This window comes from Somniosus microcephalus, unplaced genomic scaffold (genome assembly GCF_052327205.1).
Source record: "Somniosus microcephalus isolate GS21.2 unplaced genomic scaffold, FLI_Smic_1.0 unresolved_chr3, whole genome shotgun sequence".
NCBI classification, from domain to species: Eukaryota; Metazoa; Chordata; class Chondrichthyes; order Squaliformes; family Somniosidae; genus Somniosus; species Somniosus microcephalus.
The window spans coordinates 34042841-34064273 of record NW_028225181.1 but is presented as its reverse complement, the minus strand read 5'-3'; the positions used below and the strand labels follow the sequence as shown (position 1 = coordinate 34064273).

The following is a 21433-nucleotide window of genomic DNA, read 5'->3' as shown; positions in this document are numbered from 1 at the left end:
CAAAGCCAGATCTCCCTGGATGACGAAAGAGATAGAGTAAGAGGAAACAGAAAAATGGGGCGTTTGACATATGTCAACTTCAGAATACAGGTGAGAACCTGGCTGAATATAGAAGGTTCACAGAGGAAGTGAAAAGGGAAATAAGAGGGGCAAAGGGAGAGTATTAGAATAGATTGGCAGCAAACATAAAATGGAATCCAAACGTCTTCTATCAGCATATAAATAGTAAACGAATAATAAATGCATACTTTGCATCTCTCTTTACCAAGGAAGAAGCTGCTGCCAAAGTCAACTGAAAGAGAAGGTAGTTGAGATACTGGATGGGCTTAAATTTGATAAAGATGAGGTAATAGAAAGTCTGGCTGCACCTAAAGTAGATAGGTCACCAGGAGCGGATGGGATGCATCCTGGGATGCTGAGGGAAGTAAGGGTGCATATTTCGCAGGCACTGGCCATAATCTTCCAATCCTCCTTAGATATGGTGTGGTGCCAGATGACTGGAGAATTGCAAATGCTACACCCTTGTTCAAGGGTAAACCCAGCAATTACAGAGCAGTAAGTTTAACCTTGGTGTTTTGGAAGCTTTTAGAAACGATAATCTGGAACAAAATGAGCAGTGACTTAGACAAGTGCGGATTAATTAAGGAAAGCAAGCACGGGTTTGTCAAAGGCAAATCGTGTTTCACTAACTGGATCGAGTTTTTTGATGAGATGACAGAGAGGGTGATGAGATCAATACGGTTGATGTGGTGTACATGGATTTCCAAATGACGTGGCTAAAGTGCCACATAATATGCTTGCAAGCAAAGCTAATGCCCATGGAATAAAAGGGAGAGTGGCAGCAGGGATACGGAATTGGCTGAGTGACAGGAAACAGAGAGTGCTGGAGAACAGTTGTTTTTCTGACTGGAGGAAGGTATACAGTGGTGTTCGCCAGGGGACGGTACTAGGACCACTGCTTCGCTTGATATATATTAAAGACTTGTACCTGGCTGTAGAGCAAACAATTTCAAAATTTGCAGATGAAACAAAAGTTGGAAGTATAGTGAGCAGTGAGGCATATACTGATAGACGTCAAGAGGACATAGACATGCTGGTGGAATGGGCGGACACGTGGCAGATGAAATTTAATGATAGAATTTGGTAGGAAGAATGAGGAGAGACAATATAAACTAAAGGGTACATTTCGAAAAGGAGTGCATGAGCAGAGAGACCTGAGGGTATATGTGCACAAATCGCTGAAGTTTGCAGGGCAGGTTGCGAAAGCAGTTAGGAAAGCATATGGGATCATGCGCTTCATAAATAGAGACATAGAATACAGAAACAAGGGAGTTATGATGAATCTATAAAAAACACTGGAGTATCGGGCTCAACTGGAGTATTGTGTCCAACTCTGGGCACTGCACTTTAGGTAGGATTTGAAGTCCTTTGAGCAGGTGCAGAAATTATTTACGAGAATGATTCCAGGAATGAGGGACTTCAGTTACGAGGTAGACTGGAGAAGCTGAGGTTGTTATCTTTCGAGCAGAGAAGGTTGAGAGGAGATGTGATAGAGGTGTTCAAAATCATGAGGGGTCTGGACAGAGTAGAGAGAGATAAACTGTTCCCATTGTTGGAAAGGTCAGAAATCAGAGGACACAGATTTAAGGTGATTGGCAGAATATCCAAAGGACACATAGGAAAAAACTTTTTTTGGTGCAGCTAGTGCTGCCATACAGGGTGGTGGAGGCAGAATCAATCGCGTCTTTCAAAAGGGAATTGGATAAGGACTTGAAGGAAAAACAATCGAAGGACTATAGGTGAAAGTGGGACTTGCTGAAGTGCTCTTGCAGAGGGCCGGCACGGGCTCGACGGGCCGAATGGCCACCTTCTGCGTTGTAACCATTCTATCTTTTACGAAAGAAAGACTTGCATTGATATAAAACCTTTCACGACCACCGGACTTCTCAAAGCACTTTACAGCCAATGAATTACTTTAGAAGCCTAGTCACTGTTGTAATGTGGGAAATGCGGCAGCCAATTTGTGCACAGCAAGCTCCCACAAACGGCAATGTGACAATGACCATATAATCTGTTTCTGTTATGTTGATTGCGGGATTAACATTGTCCATGACACCGGGAATAACTCCCCTGCTCTTCTTCGAAAAATGGCCATGGGACCTTATACGTCCACTGAGAGCGCAGAGAGGGCCTCTGTTTAACGTCTGATTCAAAAGACGGCACCTCCGACAGTGCAGCACTCCACTTGACTCTACAGGAATCAAGGAATGTGAGGATGGGGTGGGTGTGGGGGGAATGTGGATTTGAGGTCGAAGATCAGCCATGATATAATTCATGAAGGGCTCCTTCTCCGAATTCTTATGTTTTGATGTTTATGGGCGGGTGAAATATTGCGTATTCGCTCACATTTAATTTAAAACTGTACAAGACGGTGAGCTAGATTGTGTTGCAGTAAAGCTTTGTGATGACAATGGTTCAATGAGTCTGTTTGTTCAATGACTGTAATTAATGCCAGTTACAGTGAGGCCTAGTGATGTCACTCCGGGATTTCCCTCTGCTCTAAATAAGGAGCTCCCTTCACTGTGTCACCTCACACAGTCAGCGCGCTGCCCCCAGCACAAAGACCACCAGACACTCACAGAAGGGAAGGCATGGATTGGGATGGTGTGTTGGATATTAGGAATATGTTATGATATACAAAATATGTACTATTCCTTCCTCACTGCTGTTGGTGTTCATAGTAAGGATATATGTCCAGTTATTAATTCTAAATAATGGAGAGGCCCAGAGAAAGAGCTGGGCACTGCAGTGACGAGGCATTGGTGGCTCTGGTTGCCGCTGTTGAAGGTCGACGGGCAGTGCGGTTCCCTGAGAGTGGCAGGAGGCTATTGCCACGGGAGTTTAGAAGGGTGTGGAGGGAGGTGGGTCAGCACATCACCTCGAGGAGCCTGATGCCAAGGACCCACACCCAATGTTGGAAGAATTTCAACAACCTCACTCGTGTGATCAGGGTGAGTACCTGCTTTTCAATACCTCTACATCCCTCCATCTCAACTTCACTCTGTGCCCAGAGGGTTTACAAACACAAATGGCCAACACTCATCCAAGATCTATGGCCATCCCATAAAATACACAAGCACATCCCACACCTTGCACAAAACAACGGCTATTCAACTGTGGCAGGCACATCTGCCAAACACATGGCTGCACACAGCAACGGTTATTCAACTATGGTAGGCACATCTGCCAAACACATGGCTGCCCACAATAATGGCAGGCTAAGTGAGTGGGCAGAAATTTGGCAGATGAAATATAATGTTGGAAAGTGTGCGGTTATGCACTTTGGCAGAAAAAATCAAAGAGCAATTTACTTTCTAAATGGAGAGAAACTGAAAAGTGCTACAGTACAAAGGAATCTGGGGGTCCTGGTGCATGAAACACAGAAGGTTAGTATGCAGATGAAGCAGGTGATCAGGAAGGCCAATGGAATCTTGGCTTTTATTGCAAGAGGGATGGAGTATAAAAGCAGGGAAGTCTTGCTTCAGTTATACAGGGTACTGGTGAGGCCACTCCTGGAATACTGCGTACAGTTTTGATTTCCATCTTTAAGTAAAGATATACTTGCTCGCGAGGCAGTTCAGAGAAGTTTCACTCGGTTGATTCCGGAGATGAGGGGGTTGATGTATGAGGAAAGGTTGAGTAGGTTGGGCCTCTACTCATTGGAATTCAGAAGAATGAGAGGCGATCTTACCGAAACATATAAGATTGTGAGGGGACTTGATCGGGTGGATGCGGAGAGGATGTTCCCACTGATGGGTGAGGCTAGAACTGGGGGGCATAATCTTTGAATAAGGGGCTGCCCTTTCAAAACTGAGATGAGGAGAAACTTCTTCACTCAGATGGCAGTAAATCTATGGAAATTGCTACCTCAGAGTGCTGTGGAAGCTGCGACATTAAATAAATTTAAAACGGAGATAGACAGTTTCCTAGCTGATAAGGGCATTATGGGTGATGGGGAGAGGGCAGGGAAGTGGACGTGAGTCTAGGTTCGGATCAGCCATGATCCTATTGAATGGCGGAGCAGGCCCGAGGGTCCGTATGGCCTACTCCTGCTCCTAATTCTTATTATGTTCTTATGCCTATTCAATAGTGCTAGGCACATCTGCCAAACACCTGGCTGCAAATAATAATGGCTACTTAACTATGCTAGCCACATTTGCTAAATGCATGGCTGCACACAATAACAGCTATTCAACTATGGTAGGCACATCTGACGAACAAATGCCTGCACAAAATAATCGCTAGTCAACTATGGCAGGCACATCTGCCAAACACATGGCTGCACACAATAACGGCTATTCAACTACGGTAGACACATCTGCCAAACACATGCTTCGGGATTCCCTCATACGCTGTTCATTTTCTTGCAGGCCAAGCTCTCTCATAACAGACAGGAGCAGCAACGCACTGGAGAACAGGCGGACTTACACCCCCTGACTGAGTTGGAGGACAGAATGCACAGGATCGTTGTCAGCCAGTTCCCAGGTGCCTTGGCCGCTGGAGTGGTCGAACCCCTTGGGAAAGCAATGGTATGTTCTTCAGCTTTCTCTCCTCACTCATACCACATCCCCCTCACAGCACAAGCCTTTTACACTTTCAATCCAACTAACTGTCCCCAGTGCTTCCTCCCTTCCTGCCCCCCCTCACGCTAAAGCCACACTTTGTTCACTATGTGAAAGCAGGACGGCACATCAGCTGACCAGTCTGTCCCTCAGCCTGCCAGTGGCAGCGACGCACCAGACGAGGAGGAAGAGGAAGCTGGAGCCTCACCGCCTGTGTCTCCCGAGGGTGACACATCAGGCACTGGGGCCACGCCTTCCCTGGAGGGGAGCAGGGTGTTTGTGTCTGATGAAAGAGAAGCTCCTGGACCCAGCGGGCTGCAGCAATGCCATAGGGGTGGGAAGCTCAGGGGCCATCTACCCAGAGGGTGAGTAGGCACCCAGGTTCTGCTGCACAGGACTCGGATGATCACCTCAACATTGCGGCCGTGAATACCCAGGTCTTGTGCATGCACATTGAGTTAGTGGGAGCAATGGAAAGGGTGCCCGACAGCATGGATGCATTGTCTAGGAGCGTGGAGGTGTCTGCCGCCAGTGCAGCTTTCTTCCATGCGCATACCCACGAACCCATCCTTGCCTCATTGCAGAGAATGGTTCAATTGCAGGGGACTCTGGTGAACCACAGCCATGTGTAATGGGTGAGGAGGCTGGATTCATTGCAGCACAGGCCAACACAACCCTAAGGCTTAATGCTGCAATTGAGTCATTGGCTGGTGCCATCCAGTCTCAGACTGCTCTCATGCAATCTCAGTTTGATGAAACGCAAGCACTGACTGCTGCCATCCTCGCTGGGTCAACCTCAGTCCCCCAGGAATCTCTCAGTACCACAGCAGGCCAGCAATCTGTGCTCGAGCAGATTGCTCCAGATGCTCAGGTTCTACCGCGGTGGAGTGGCAGCGTGTCAGTCGAGCAGGAAGATGCTGTCCTCTCTCAGGATTACAGCATTCCTGCTCGCACCACTGTCACTTCCACATTACACTTGGCATGACCTGAAAAACAGCCTGCCCAGACTGCTGCCGCCCATGCAGTGTTGGTACAATCTACAGCCGGGCCCTCCACACAGATCTAATCGAGGGCGTCCTTCCAGGCAATGTCTGGATCCAGCATTCAGCAGCCTTCCACCAGCCACATTAAGAGGAGCAGTAGGGTGAGTAGGGTGGAAGTGCGCAGGGGATGGAAATCACCCTCGAAGGCCCAACAGAACAATCTGTATATAAATCGGGGGAATGTTTGAGGGCAAAGTTCGAGGTCATTGTTATTATATCTGTTGATTGTTTTGCTGTTTACCTCCATGTTGCGAGAACGAGTTTTGTTAGTTCTTGATTTGTTGGGTTTGTTTCCAATTGTTTTGTCCTGAATAAATGACACAGAGTTTGTAACGTAAATATTTTTTTTTATTGTTACTTTACATCTTTTATGAATTGACGCATTGCAGCTTTGTGCGGAAACATGGGTTGCAGGATGCTTTCATTGATGTGCTTCTTCATCCCAGAAGCCATCTTCACAGTAACGTATTAGAATTGGTGTCTTATGAGCTGTTCACGGACGGCCGCTGCAGTGGCAAAATTGTTCGCCTCCCTCCCACGTTGGTGCTGCTGATCTTCCTCTTCCTCCTCCTCCTTCTCTTCTCCCTCTTCATCCTCCTCCTCAGGTTGTACACCAATCCCTGGTGGCAATAGCTGGGCCCTCATGATTGCATTGTTATGAAGCATGCAGCACACAACAATGAAGAGGGAGACTCGCACGGAATAGTACTGCAGAGCTCCTCCTGAGTGGTCCAGACACCAGAACCATTGTTTCAAGACGCTGACCGTCTGCTCTATGAGGTTCCTGGTGGCGCTACGGCTCTCATTGTATTGCAGCTCGACAGGGGTGTTGGGGTTACAGAGCGGTGTCATCAGCCAGGTGCCGAGTGGATAACCTGTGTCCCCGAGGAGCCATCCACTAGGTTGACACGGTGCTTGGAAGATATCTGGGACACCAGGCTGGCGCAGGATATCTGTATCATGGCTGCTACCAGGATAGCGGGCATTGACGGTGAGTATGAACTGTCTGTGGTCACAGACTAACTGGAAATTCAGAGAGTGGCAACCCTTGTGGTTACAGCGGACCTCTGCATTCTTATGAGGAGCCCACAATGCCACATGCCTGCATTCAATGGCACCCTGAACCATGGGGAAGCCCAATGTCCTCGCAAAGCCACATTCACGCTCTTTGTCCTGGTTCATGGGCAGAGAGATACTGGCGTCTCCTCTTCTACAAAGACTTTGTCACCTCTTGGATGCAGCAATGAAAAGCGAACTGGGGGTTATTTGCTATGTCCCCAGTAGAAGCCTGAAAGGAACCGCTGTTTTAGAAATTCAGAGCCACTGTCACCTTCACAGCCACCGACAGAGATGTCCTGGTCCTGAGCTGAGGTTGCAGATCTGTTTGCAAGAGGTGGCGGAGCTCAGTGACCAGCTCCTCGCTGAAGCACAGCCTTTGGAAACACTGCTCCTCAGACAAATGGATTTAGGAGGAGAATTACTCCCTGAATACCCTGGGAGATTGAGGTCTCCTGTGCAGAGGCCTGATAGCCTTCCTCCTACTGGCCATGTTTGCCACTCTCTGTCTCCACATCTGCTGCCTCCGAAGGTGAAGCTGGATGATGACGACGCCCCGATTTAGTGCAGTCCCCATTGAAGATTCTAAACATCGTTAGAAGGAAGGTGAAATAAAAGTGAACCTGGAAAGTGGCGCTGAGGACCCGAAACTCCTTCCGTCAGTGCCGAATCCCTCCAGACATCTCTCTCCCACTCAACCTGCATGTAGCAAATATTTTGCGGACAATAAAAGGGATAAACGGCCGCCATTAAATAACGCTCTCTCAGCCCGTTCCCGACTTGAAAACGATCCACTCTACCACTCTAGCAGGCGCTAAGGCAGGGGACGTGACTCAATATCTGGTCCAGGGCGTTGCATGCTTGTTTGATCTCATGATCTGTGGGGGCATGAGATCGTGCAAAATGACTGATCAATTTCGCGAGCGGCGCTATAATAGCCGTGAATAGGCGCTAAGCATCTAGCGCCCCCTGAAGGCGCTAACCAAATGATTTTTTCCCTGCATTTTTCACTGTGTTTGTCTCTTTGTTGTTCCCCATCCCATCTACGCTGCTGTCAGCCATTGATTCTGAAGGAGATATCATGTTACCAGGATTCAAAAGTTCTGTATTGAACACCAGCAAATGTATTGGCGGGGACTCTTTATTTAACGAATGTCAGTTTGCTATCTGCACTGAACAGTAGTATCTGATCAGAAGAATGCTGTCTTGGTTTGGGAGACTTTTCACCGAACGGCGAAAGGCCATCGGCCTGAAACGTTAACTTTGTTTGTCTCTCTCTCCACAGATACTGCTTAACACGCTGAGTATTTCCACCATTTTCTGCTCTCATTTGAGATTTTCAGTATCTGCATTATTTTGCTTTGGTATTCACCTGATGCTGAGTAAGGCTACTTAGAGTCAGAGGAACAAACCCTGGCAGATCACATCCACATCTTCAATTGTCTGAAATATCCGCTAATCATTCAGTTCCAGTCAGTGTCTCCTTTCCCACCCTCTCCAGTTCTGCATTAGTGGCACTGCTTCTGATGGTTAAACTAGGATTACAAGGATAATTTACATTCTCACACGACGTTCATTCAGCCAGATTTCAATACATTTATTTCCAGTCTTTGTTTTGAATTCACAATTAGCTCCCTTGCCCGTCTGTCACAGTTCAGTAGATCTGTCAGAGAGACCCAGAGTGATTCTCTATTGCCTCCTGCTGTACTTCAGGATAAACAATCCCCGCTGATTGTAACTGAAGTAATGATGTTAAGAAAACCGTTTGATATCTTCTCGTCTAATATTCTCTACACAAGATTGAAACAACAGGTGAAGAAGTACAAGAATAAATCTCTTCTATTTGTGTTCAGATATTTACACAGAAGTCGGCGACATTTTGCCTGTGGGATAAATCGTCTGAATTCGATGCTGATAAATGCATTTATTGGGACATGACCTGGTCAATCATCACTATTGACTTTAATTCAGAGTCCATTCTTATTGATGAAATTTGCAATGTTATTTGGAAAATCTTCCTTTCATTGAGCGACGTTTTGAGTATTTCAACAGAAATGTGGAAAACGTAATCTTCAAAATACTTCTGAGAGCACAGTTATCTTTATAACTGCAGTGCACTTGTATTTATTATCTCAGCATTGTCATATTACATCAATACATTTTACATACAATTGCCTGTAATTATTGCATGCCTAGGTTGCTGTTGTATTCGTTTTCAGTTCTAAATAGAATGGATATTCTCAACAGGAGCAGGAATCCAAGTGGGATTTCCCTCTCCCTAACACAGGGGCATGTAAGCGAACATCTCTGCTCCAAAAGCTGACTGATCCCGAGACATGAAGTCTCCCTGAGAGGTTCTGGTCGTTTGTGTCCCTGGTACCTCGGGCGGTGCTTTTGTCTGTTGGGCTAAAGATAGATTGATCATTTAATCCCTCATTGATCAAACATCTGTTATTTTCATGTGGTAGTCATTCCAATTTAATTTATTGATTCCACAATGTATTCCTGGTTATCCACACAATAAATCCTGTATTCAGCTCCACAGGTAATAGAATTAGATGAGTTGCAGATTCCTCCCCGAATTCCATCAAACTGCTGCTCTTGCTCCCAGCCTGATGTATAAATTCTCTGTGTATTTCCCTTCCTCACAGTGAACTTAGTGACGATTGTGATCCTGTCTCGGGGAAAGTGCGGTCTCTCCAAATGTGTCACTCGCTACCTGGTGGCCATGGCAACGGCGGATCTACTGGTCATTATCCTCGACCTGATATTGAGGCACATTCCGATTGTTTATTGGGAACAGTTTATTTTTGTGCAGTCCATCCCCGTGTGTAATATCCACGCCGTCCTGCTGTTCGCAGCCACAGACTGTTCTGTCTGGTTCACCGTCACTTTCACCTTTGATCGATTTGTGGCCATTTGTTGCCAGAAGCTGAAAACTAAATATTGCACTGAGAAAACGGTGGCTGTGGTTCTGGGAACAGTGACTGTGCTGAGCGGTTTAAAGAACATTTTCTGGTATTTTATGTTCGCAGGTTGGTATAGGCTTCTGAACAACCCCTGGTTTTGTGATGTCACAAGCGATGTTCAGTTTTCCCGGGTCTGGGGAACAATCGAGTTCCTTCATTATATTCTCACCCCGTGTGTCCCATTTGTGGTGATTCTGCTGCTCAATGCTGTCACCGTCAGACATATTTTAGTGTCCAGCAGAGCCCGCAGGAGACTCCAGGGTGCCAGCAGTGGGGAGAATCCCAGAGACCCAGAGATAGAGAGCCGCAGGAAATCCATCATTTTACTGCTTGTAATCTCCGGCAACTTCATCCTGTTATGGGCAGTGTTTATGGTGTATTCTATATGGGGCCGGATGTGGTGGTTGGGGTATCGGTCTGTAATTCTACCTAATTATCTATTGGAACTGGGATTCATGCTGCAGCTGCTGAGTTGCTGCACAAACACTGGGATTTACGCCGTGACCCAGACTAAGTTCAGAGAGCAGCTGAAGAATGTGGTGAAATATCCCTTTACTCTGATTGTAAAATTCATTAAAGGGTGAGAAGAATCGGAGAATTTGCAGCCTCAGAGTTGAAATTTCCCTGGGCCTGATATGGTGGGGCCCCGCATAAATATGGCGGCTCTGGTGCCACGCGCAAAGATGGTGGCTCTGGGGCCCCACGCAAAAAGATGGCGGCTCTGGGGCCCAGTTCAAATATGGCGGCACTGGGGTCCCCGGACAAAGTTGGCAGCTCTGGGGCACCACGCAAAAATGGTGGCTCTGGGGTCTCAGAACAAAGATGGCGGCTCTGGGGCCCCGCACAAAGATTGCGGCTCTCGGACGCCGCACAAAAATTGCGGCTGTTTCTCGGGACCTTTTCCTGGTGGCGGGAGGCAGGCGGGCTTCCTGAGGGCAGCAGCAGCTGGAGCTCCAGTTTCCACGAGAGCGGGCGGCGAGTTGGAGCAGACCGACTTGGCCCAGCCCACAGGAGCCCGAACAGCCCAGCCCGGGGAGGAGAAGGCCCGCCACTAGGACTTTATTAATCATTATAATCCTTTTTAATGCTTTCCATCATTCCAGCACTTTGCAGATCTTTCTAACCCTTTGTAAATGATAATGACCATCAATAAAACATTTTCAAGCTTTTAAAATCATGATGACGCTTAAGAAATCATTTTTATAATTCATTCTTGGGAGGTGGGCTTCGCTGGCAAAGTCTGAAATTCCTTCCATAACAGTATTGTGGGAGCACCTTCACCACAGGGCCTGCAGCGGCTCAAGATGAAGGCCAAACATTTTCTCATGAGTAACTAGGGAAGGGCAAGTGAACCGGCCCTGACACCATCACACATATCCTGACAACAAATACATAGAAAAAATAAAATAGGATTAAATTCAATCATTTTGTAATTCATTGATTGAAACCAGAAGAGAACTGTGATCAGAGTGGGGCATCAAGTACGCTAAACAAATTGACAACAACACTTGGCTCACCAATTATAAGGTTGTATGATTGATACTGCTCAAACTATCCCAATTTACCTATATTTGAAAAGGTGCTTGACAAGGTATCACATGTTACCAAAATTGAAGCCCATGGGATCGAAGTGGAAGACAACAGTGAGTGGTGTGGGGTATATCAGGATTACAGTGAGGGGTAAGGAATATATCAGAGAGTGTAACAGTGGGGGGTGTGAGGTTCATCAGACTGTTACAGTGCATGTGTGGGGTATATCAAAGTGTTACAGTGAGTCAAGTGGGATATAAGAGAGTTAGAGTGAGGGATGTGGGGTATATCAGAGTGTAAAAGTGAGGGGTGTGGTATGTATCAGGATGTTATAGTGAGGGGTGAGGGATGTGGAGGCTATCAGTGTGTTAAAGTGCGGTGTGTGGGGTATATCAGAGTGTTACAGTGAGTCACGTGGGATATAAGAGAGTAAGAGTGAGGGGTGTGCGGTATATCAGAGTGTAAAAGTGAGTGGTGTGGTATGTTTCAGAATGTTACAGTGAGGGGTGAGGGATGTGGAGTATATCAGTCTGTTGCTGTGTGGGATGTGGGGTATATTAGCATGTTAATGTGAGCGTTTTGGGGTATATCAGAGTCTTACAGTGAGGGTTGTGGTGCATATCAGAGTGTTACAGTGAGGGGTGTGGGGTATATCAGTGCTACAGAGAGGGGTGTGGGGTATATCAGAGTGTTATAGTGAGGAGTGTTGGATATATCACAGTGTTACAGCGAGGGGTGAGGGGTATATCAGTGTTACAGCGAGAAGTGTGGGATAAATCACAGTGTTGCAGCGAGAGGTGTGGGATAAATCACAGTGTTACAGAAAGAGGTGTGGGATATATCACTGTAAAATTGAGGGGTGTGGGATATATCACTCTTACAGTGAGGGGTGTGGTGTATATCAGAAACTTACATTGAGTTGTGTGGGGTATATGAAAGTCTTACACTGATGGTGTGGGGTATATCATAGTATTACAGTGAATGGTGTGGGACATGTCGGGGTGTTACAGTGAGGGGTGTGGAATATATCGATGTGTTACACTGAGGGGTTTGTGGTGTATCAGAGTGCCAATGTGAGGGGTGTGGAGTATATCAGAGTGCCAATGTGAAGGGTGTGGAGTATATCAGAGTGCCAATGTTAGGGGTGAGGAGTATATCAGAGTGCCAATGTGAGGGGTGTGCGGTACATCAGGGTGCCAATGTGAGGGGTGTGGAGTATATCAGAGTGCCAATGTGAGGGGTGTGGAGTATATCAGAGTGCCAATGTGAGGGGTGTGGAGTATATCAGAGTGCAAATGTGAGGGGTGTGGAGTATATCAGAGTGCCAATGTGAGGGGTGTGGAGTATATCAGTGTGCCAATGTGAGGGGTGTGGAGTATATCAGAGTGCAAATGTGTGGGGTGTGGAGTATATCAGCGTGCCAACGTGAGGCTTGTGGAGTATAACAGAGTGCCAATGTGAGGGGTGTGGAGTGTATCAGAGTGCCAATGTGAGGGGTGTGGAGTATATAAGAGTGCCAATGTGAGGGGTGTGTAGTATATCAGAGTGCCAATGTGAGGGGTGTGGAGTATATCAGAGTGCCAATGTGAGGGGTGTGGAGTATATCAGAGTGCCAATGTGAGGGGTGTGGAGTATATCAGAGTGCCAATGTGAGGGGTGTGGAGTATATCAGAGTGTTACAGTGAGCGGTGTAGGGTATATCAGCGTGTTACATTTAGGGGTGAGTGGTATATCAGAGTGTTAAAATGTGGTGATTGGGGTATATCGGAGCATCACAGTGAGAGTTTTGGGATAAGTAAGAGTGGATTAAAGTGAGGTGATTATCAGATTGTTACAGTGAGGGGTGTGGGGTACATCAGAGCATTACAGTGAGGGGTGTGGAATACATCAGAGTATTACAGTGAGGGGTGTGTGGTTCATCAGAGTGTTACAGTGAGGGGTGTGGGGTTCATCAGAGCATTACAGTGAGGGGTGTGGGGTATATCGGAGTGTTACACTGTGTGGTGTGGGGTGTGTCAGAGTGTTACAGTGAGGGTGTGGGGTATATCAGAGTGTTACAGTGAGGGGTGTGGTGTTCATCAGAGTGTTACAGTGAGGGGTGTGGGGTATATCAGAGTGTTACAGTGAGTGGTGTGGGGTTCATCAGAATATTACAGTGAGGGGTGTGGGGTTCATCAGTGTGTTACAGTGAGGGGTGTGAGGTTCATCAGAATATTCCAGTGAGGGGTGTGGGTTTCATCAGAGTATTAAAGTGAGGGGTGTGGGTAGATCAGAGTGTTACAGTGAGGTTTGTGGGGTTCATCTGAGTATTACAGTGAGGGGTGTGGGGTTCATCAGACTATTACAGTGAGGGGTGTGGGGTACATCAGATTGTTACAGTGAGGGGTGTGGTGTTCATCAGAGTGTTACAGTGAGGGGTGTGAGGCACATCTGAGTGTTACTGTGAGGGGTGTGGGGCTCATCAGATTGTTACAGTGAGGGTTGTGGGGTTCATCAGAGTGTTACAGTGAGGGGTGTGGGGTACATCAGAGTGTTACAGTGAGGGGTGTGGGGTTCATCAGATTATTACAGTGAGGGGTGTGGGGTACATCAGAGTGTTACAGTGAGGGGTGTGGGTTTCATCAGAGTGTTACAGTGAGGGGTGTGGGGTTCATCAGAGTGTTACAGTGAGAGGTGTGGGGTACGTCAGAGTGTTACAGTGAGGGGTGTGGAGTTCATCAGATTATTACAGTGAGGGGTGTGGTGTTCATCAGATTATTACAGTGAGGGGTGTGGGGTTCATCAGTGTGTTACAGTGAGGGTTGTGGGTTACATCAGAGTATTACAGTGAAGGGTGTGGGGCTCATCAGAGTATTACAGAGAGCGGTGTGGGGTTCATCAGAGTATTACAGTGAGGGGTGTGAGGTTCATCAGAGTGTTACAGTGAGGCGTGTGGGGTTCATCAGAGTGCTACAGTGAGGGGTGTGGGGTTCATCAGCGTGTTTCAGGGAGGGGTGTGGAGTTCATCAGAGTGTTACAGTGAGGAGTGTCGAGTTCATCAGAGTATTACAGTGAGGGGTGTGGGGTTCATCAGAGTGTTACAGTGAGGGGTGTGGGGTTCATCAGAGTGTTTCAGGGAGGGGTGTGGGTTTCATCAGAGTATTACAGTGAGGGGTGTGGGGTTCATCAGAGTATTACAGTGAGCGATGTGAGGTTCATCAGAGTGTTACAGTGAGGGATGTGGGGTTCATCAGAGTATGACGGTGAGGGGTGTGGGGTTCATCAGAGTGTTAGAGTGAGGGGTGTGGGGTTCATCAGAGTATTACAGTGAGGGGTGTAGGGTTCATCAGAGTATTACAGTGAGGGGTGTGGGTTACATCAGAGTGTTAATGTGAGGGGTGTGGTGTTCATCAGTGTGTTACAGTGAGGGGTGTGGGGTTCATCAGAGTATTACATTGAGGGGTGTGGGGTTCATCAGAGTGTTACAGTGAGGGGTGTGGGGTTCATCAGAGTATTACAGTGAGGGGTGTGGGGTACATCAGAGTGTTACAGTGAGGGCTGTGGGGTTCATCAAAGTGTTACAGTGAGGGGTGTGGGGTTCATCAGAGTGTTACAGTGAGGTGTGTGGGGCTCATCAGAGTGTTAGAGTGAGGGGTGTGGGGTTCATCAGAGTGTTACAGTGAGGTGTGTGGGGCTCATCAGAGTGTTAGAGTGAGGGGTGTGGGGTTCATCAGAATGTTAATGTGAGGGGTGTGGGGTTCATCAGTGTGTTACAGTGAGGGGTGTGGGGTTCATCAGAGTATTACAGTGAGGGGTGTGGGGCTCTTCAGATTATTACAGTGAGGGGTGTGGGGTTCATCAGAGCGATACAGTGAGGGGTGTGGGGTTCATCAAAGTGTTACAGTGAGGGGTGTGGGGTTCATCAGAGTGTTACAGTGAGGTGTGTGGGGCTCATCAGAGTGTTAGAGTGAGGGGTGTGGGGTTCATCAGAGTGTTAATGTGAGGGGTGTGGGGTTCATCAGTGTGTTACAGTGAGGTGTGTGGGAATAATCAGATTGTTACAGTGAGATGTGTGGGGTTCATCAGAGTTTTACAGTGAGGGGTGTGAGGTTCATCAGGGTATTACAGTGGGGTGTGTGGGTTTCATCAGAGCATTACAGTGAGGGTTGTGGGGTTCATCAGAGTGTTACAGTGAGGGGTGTCGGTTTTTCCAGTGTGTTACAGTGAGAGATGTGGGGTTCATCAGAGTGTTTCAGTGAGGTGTGTGGGGTTCATCAGAGTATTAAAGTGAGGGGTGTGGGGTTCATCAGAGTGTTACAGTGAGGGGTGCGGGGTTCATCAGAGTATTACAGTGAGGGGTGTGGTGTTCATCAGTGTGTTACAGTGAGTGGTGTGGGGTTCATCAGAATATTACAGTGAGGGGTGTGGGGTTCATCAGAATAATACAGTGAGGGGTGTGGGGTTCATCAGAGTGTTTCAGTGAGCGGTGTCGGGCTCATCAGAGTGTTACAGTGAGGTGTGTGGTTTTCATCAGAGCGTTTCAGTGAGGGGTGTGGGGTTCATCAGAGTGTTACAGTGAGGGGTGTGGGGTTCATCAGAGTATTACAGTGAGGGGTGTGGGGTTCATCAGAGCGATACAGTGAGGGGTGTGGGGTTCATCAAAGTGTTACAGTGAGGGGTGTGGGGTTCATCAGAGTGTTACAGTGAGGTGTGTGGGGCTCATCAGAGTGTAAGAGTGAGGGGTGTGGGGTTCATCAGAGTGTTAATGTGAGGGGTGTGGGGTTCATCAGTGTGTTACAGTGAGGTGTGTGGGAATAATCAGATGGTTACAGTGAGATGTGTGGGGTTCATCAGAGTTTTACAGTGAGGGGTGTGAGGTTCATCAGGGTATTACAGTGGGGTGTGTGGGTTTCATCAGAGCATTACAGTGAGGGTTGTGGGGTTCATCAGAGTGTTACAGTGAGGTGTGTGGGGCTCATCAGAGTGTTAGAGTGAGGGGTGTGGGGTTCATCAGAGTGTTAATGTGAGGGGTGTGGGGTTCATCAGTGTGTTACAGTGAGGTGTGTGGGAATAATCAGATTGTTACAGTGAGATGTGTGGGGTTCATCAGAGTTTTACAGTGAGGGGTGTGAGGTTCATCAGGGTATTACAGTGGGGTGTGTGGGTTTCATCAGAGCATTACAGTGAGGGTTGTGTGGTTCATCAGAGTGTTACAGTGAGGGGTGTCGGTTTTTCCAGTGTGTTACAGTGAGAGATGTGGGGTTCATCAGAGTGTTTCAGTGAGGTGTGTGGGGTTCATCAGAGTATTAAAGTGAGGGGTGTGGGGTTCATCAGAGTGTTACAGTGAGGGGTGCGGGGTTCATCAGAGTATTACAGTGAGGGGTGTGGTGTTCATCAGTGTGTTACAGTGAGTGGTGTGGGGTTCATCAGAATATTACAGTGAGGGGTGTGGGGTCCATCAGAATAATACAGTGAGGGGTGTGGGGTTCATCAGAGTGTTTCAGTGAGCGGTGTCGGGCTCATCAGAGTGTTACAGTGAGGTGTGTGGTTTTCATCAGAGCGTTTCAGTGAGGGGTGTGGGGTTCATCAGAGTGTTACAGTGAGGTGTGTGGTTTTCATCAGAGCGTTTCAGTGAGGGGTGTGGGGTTCATCAGAGTATCACAGTGAGGGGTGTGGGGCTCTTCAGATTATTACAGTGAGGGGTGTGGGGTTCATCAGAGCGATACAGTGAGGGGTGTGGGGTTCATCAAAGTGTTACAGTGAGGGGTGTGGGGTTCATCAGAGTGTTACAGTGAGGTGTGTGGGGCTCATCAGAGTGTTAGAGTGAGGGGTGTGGGGTTCATCAGAGTGTTAATGTGAGGGGTGTGGGGTTCATCAGTGTGTTACAGTGAGGTGTGTGGGAATAATCAGATTGTTACAGTGAGATGTGTGGGGTTCATCAGAGTTTTACAGTGAGGGGTGTGAGGTTCATCAGGGTATTACAGTGGGGTGTGTGGGTTTCATCAGAGCATTACAGTGAGGGTTGTGGGGTTCATCAGAGTGTTACAGTGAGGGGTGTCGGTTTTTCCAGTGTGTTACAGTGAGAGATGTGGGGTTCATCAGAGTGTTTCAGTGAGGTGTGTGGGGTTCATCAGAGTATTAAAGTGAGGGGTGTGGGGTTCATCAGAGTGTTACAGTGAGGGGTGCGGGGTTCATCAGAGTATTACAGTGAGGGGTGTGGTGTTCATCAGTGTGTTACAGTGAGTGGTGTGGGGTTCATCAGAATATTACAGTGAGGGGTGTGGGGTTCATCAGAATAATACAGTGAGGGGTGTGGGGTTCATCAGAGTGTTTCAGTGAGCGGTGTCGGGCTCATCAGAGTGTTACAGTGAGGTGTGTGGTTTTCATCAGAGTGTTTCAGTGAGGGGTGTGGGGTTCATCAGAGTGTTACAGTGAGGGGTGTGGGGTTCATCAGAGTATTACAGTGAGGGGTGTGGGGCTCTTCAGATTATTACAGTGAGGGGTGTGGGGTTCATCAGAGCGATACAGTGAGGGGTGTGGGGTTCATCAAAGTGTTAAAGTGAGGGGTGTGGGGTTCATCAGAGTGTTACAGTGAAGTGTGTGGGGCTCATCAGAGTGTTAGAGTGAGGGGTGTGGGGTTCATCAGAGTGTTAATGTGAGGGGTGTGGGGTTCATCAGTGTGTTACAGTGAGATGTGTGGGAATAATCAGATTGTTACAGTGAGATGTGTGGGGTTCATCAGAGTTTTACAGTGAGGGGTGTGAGGTTCATCAGGGTATTACAGTGGGGTGTGTGGGTTTCATCAGAGCATTACAGTGAGGGTTGTGGGGTTCATCAGAGTGTTACAGTGAGGGGTGTCGGTTTTTCCAGTGTGTTACAGTGAGAGATGTGGGGTTCATCAGAGTGTTTCAGTGAGGTGTGTGGGGTTCATCAGAGTATTAAAGTGAGGGGTGTGGGGTTCATCAGAGTATTAAAGTGAGGGGTGTGGGGTTCATCAGAGTGTTACAGTGAGGGGTGCGGGGTTCATCAGAGTATTACAGTGAGGTGTGTGGTTTTCATCAGAGCGTTTCAGTGAGGGGTGTGGGGTTCATCAGAGTGTGACAGTGAGGGGTGTGGGGTTCATCAGAGTATTACAGTGAGGGGTGTGGGGCTCTTCAGATTATTACAGTGAGGGGTGTGGGGTACATCAGAGCGATACAGTGAGGGGTGTGGGGTTCATCAAAGTGTTACAGTGAGGGGTGTGGGGTTCATCAGAGTGTTACAGTGAGGTGTGTGGGGCTCATCAGAGTGTTAGATTGAGGGGTGTGGGGTTCATCAGAGTGTTAATGTGAGGGGTGTGGGCTTCATCAGTGTGTTACAGTGAGGTGTGTGGGAATAATCAGATTGTTACAGTGAGATGTGTGGGGTTCATCAGAGTTTTACAGTGAGGGGTGTGAGGTTCATCAGGGTATTACAGTGGGGTGTGTGGGTTTCATCAGAGCATTACAGTGAGGGTTGTGGGGTTCATCAGAGTGTTACAGTGAGGGGTGTCGGTTTTTCCAGTGTGTTACAGTGAGAGATGTGGGGTTCATCAGAGTGTTTCAGTGAGGTGTGTGGGGTTCATCAGAGTATTAAAGTGAGGGGTGTGGGGTTCATCAGAGTGTTACAGTGAGCGGTGCGGGGTTCATCAGAGTATTACAGTGAGGGGTGTGGTGTTCATCAGTGTGTTACAGTGAGTGGTGTGGGGTTCATCAGAATATTACAGTGAGGGGTGTGGGGTTCATCAGAATAATACAGTGAGGGGTGTGGGGTTCATCAGAGTGTTTCAGTGAGCGGTGTCGGGCTCATCAGAGTATTACAGTGAGGGGTGTGGGGCTCTTCAGATTATTACAGTGAGGTGTGTGGTTTTCATCAGAGCGTTTCAGTGAGGGGTGTGGGGTTCATCAGAGTGTTACAGTGAGGGGTGTGGGGTTCATCAGAGTATTACAGTGAGGGGTGTGGGGCTCTTCAGATTATTACAGTGAGGGGTGTGGGGTTCATCAGAGCGATACAGTGATGGGTGTGGGGTTCATCAAAGTGTTACAGTGAGGGGTGTGGAGTTCATCAGAGTGTTACAGTGAGGTGTGTGGGGCTCATCAGAGTGTTAGAGTGAGGGGTGTGGGGTTCATCAGAGTGTTAATGTGAGGGGTGTGGGGTTCATCAGTGTGTTACAGTGAGGTGTGTGGGAATAATCAGATTGTTACAGTGAGATGTGTGGGGTTCATCAGAGTTTTACAGTGAGGGGTGTGAGGTTCATCAGGGTATTACAGTGGGGTGTGTGGGTTTCATCAGAGCATTACAGTGAGGGTTGTGGGGTTCATCAGAGTGTTACAGTGAGGGGTGTCGGTTTTTCCAGTGTGTTACAGTGAGAGATGTGGGGTTCATCAGAGTGTTTCAGTGAGGTGTGTGGGGTTCATCAGAGTATTACAGTGAGGGGTGGGGGTCCATCAGAGTGTTACAGTGAGGGGTGTCGGGTTCATCAGAGTATTACAGTGAGGGGTGTGAGGTTCATCAGAGTGTTACAGTGAGGGGTGTGGTGTTCATCAGAGTATGACAGTGAGGTGTGTGAGGTTCATCAGAGTGTTACAGTGAGGGGTGTGGGGTTCATCAGAGAATTACAGTGAGGGGTGTCTGGTTTATTAGTGTGTTGCAGTGAGTGATGTGGAATTCATCAGCGTATTACAGTGAGGGGTGAGAGGTAAATCAGAGTGTTACAGTGAGGGGTGCGGGGTTCATCAGAGTATAACAGTGAGGTGTGTGGTGTTCAGCAGAGTGTTACAGTGAGTGGTGTGGGGTTCATCAGAATATTACAGTGAGGGGTGTGGGGTTCATCAGAGTATTACAGTGAGGGGTGTGGGGTTCATCAGAGTGTTTCAGTGAGGGGTTTGGGGTTCATTAGCGTGTTACAGTGAGGGGTGTGGGGTTCATCAGAGTGTTTCAGGGAGGGGTGCTGGGCTCATCAGAGTGTTACAGTGAGGGGTGTGGTGTTCATCAGAGTATTACAGTGAGTGGTGTGGGGTTCATCAGAGTGTTACAATGAGGGGTGCTGGGCTCATCAGAGTGTTACAGTGAGGGGTGTGGGATTTATCAGTGTATTAGAGTGAGGGGTGTGGTTTTCATCAGATCGTTACAGTGAGGGGTGTGGGGTTCATCAAAGTATTACAGTGAGGGGTGTGGGGTTCATCAGAGTATTACAGTGAGGGGTGTGGAGTACATCAGAGTGTTAATGTGAGGGGTGTGGGGTTCATCAGTGTGTTACAGTGAGGGGTGTGAGGTTCATCAGAGTATTACAGTGAGGGGTGTCGGTTTTTCCAGTGTGTTACAGTGAGGGATGTGGGGTTCATCAGAGTGTTTCAGTGAGGTGTGTGGGGTTCATCAGAGTATTACAGTGAGGGGTGTGGGATTAATCAGATTGTTACAGTGAGATGTGTGGGGTTCATCAGAGTGTTACAGTGAGGGGTGTGGAGTTCATCAGAGTATTACAGTGAGTGGTGTGGGGTTCATCTGAATATTACAGTGAGGGGTGTGGGGTTCATCAGAGTATTACAGAGAGGGGTGTGGGGTTCATCAGAATGTTTCAGTGAGCGGTGTGAGGTTCATCAGAGTGTTACAGTGAGGGGTGTGGTTTTCATCAGAGCGTTACAGTGAGGGGTGTGCGGTTCATCAGAGTGTTACAGTGAGGGGTGTGGTGTTCATCAGAATATTACAGTGAGTGGTGTGGGGTTCATCAGAATGTTAATGTGAGGGGTGTGGGGTTCATCAGTGTGTTGCAGTGAGGGGTGTGGGATTAATCAGATTGTTACAGTGAGATGTGTGGGGTTCATCAGAGTGTTACAGTGAGGGGTGTGGGGTTCATCAGAGTATTACATTGAGGGGTGTGGGGTTCATCAGAGTGTTACAGTGAGGGGTGTGAGGTTCCTTAGAGTATTACAGTGAGGGGTGTGGGGTACATCAGAGTGTTACAGTGAGGGGTGTGGGATTTATCAGAGTGTTAAAGTGAGGGGTGTGGGGTTCATCAGAGTGTTACAGTGAGGGGTGTGGGGTACATCAGAGTGTTACAGTGAGGGGTGTGGGGTTTATCAGAGTGTTAAAGTGAGGGGTGTGGGGTTCATCAGAGTATTACAGTGAGGGGTTTGGGGTACATCAGAGTGTTACAGTGAGGGGTGTGGGGTTCATCAGAGTATTACTGTGAGGGGTGTGGGGTACATTAGAGTGT

The 21433-nt window shown here is 47.9% G+C and overlaps 1 protein-coding gene across 1 annotated transcript; it reads left to right on the top strand.

Annotated features, from left to right (window-relative positions):
* Positions 1–9377: 9377 nt before the first annotated feature.
* On the top strand, positions 9378–10296 carry LOC147091357 (putative G protein-coupled receptor 139). The gene has a single exon (XM_085976544.1). It carries the CDS (start codon positions 9450–9452, stop codon positions 10272–10274), a length of 825 nt encoding a protein of 274 aa, XP_085832670.1. The 5' UTR covers positions 9378–9449; the 3' UTR covers positions 10275–10296.
* Positions 10297–21433: the final 11137 nt, after the last annotated feature.

Excerpts from the sequence above, each read along its gene's own strand:
- LOC147091357 (XM_085976544.1), top strand. The coding sequence starts at position 9,450 with ATGGCAACGGCGGATCTACTGGTCATTATCCTCGACCTGATATTGAGG.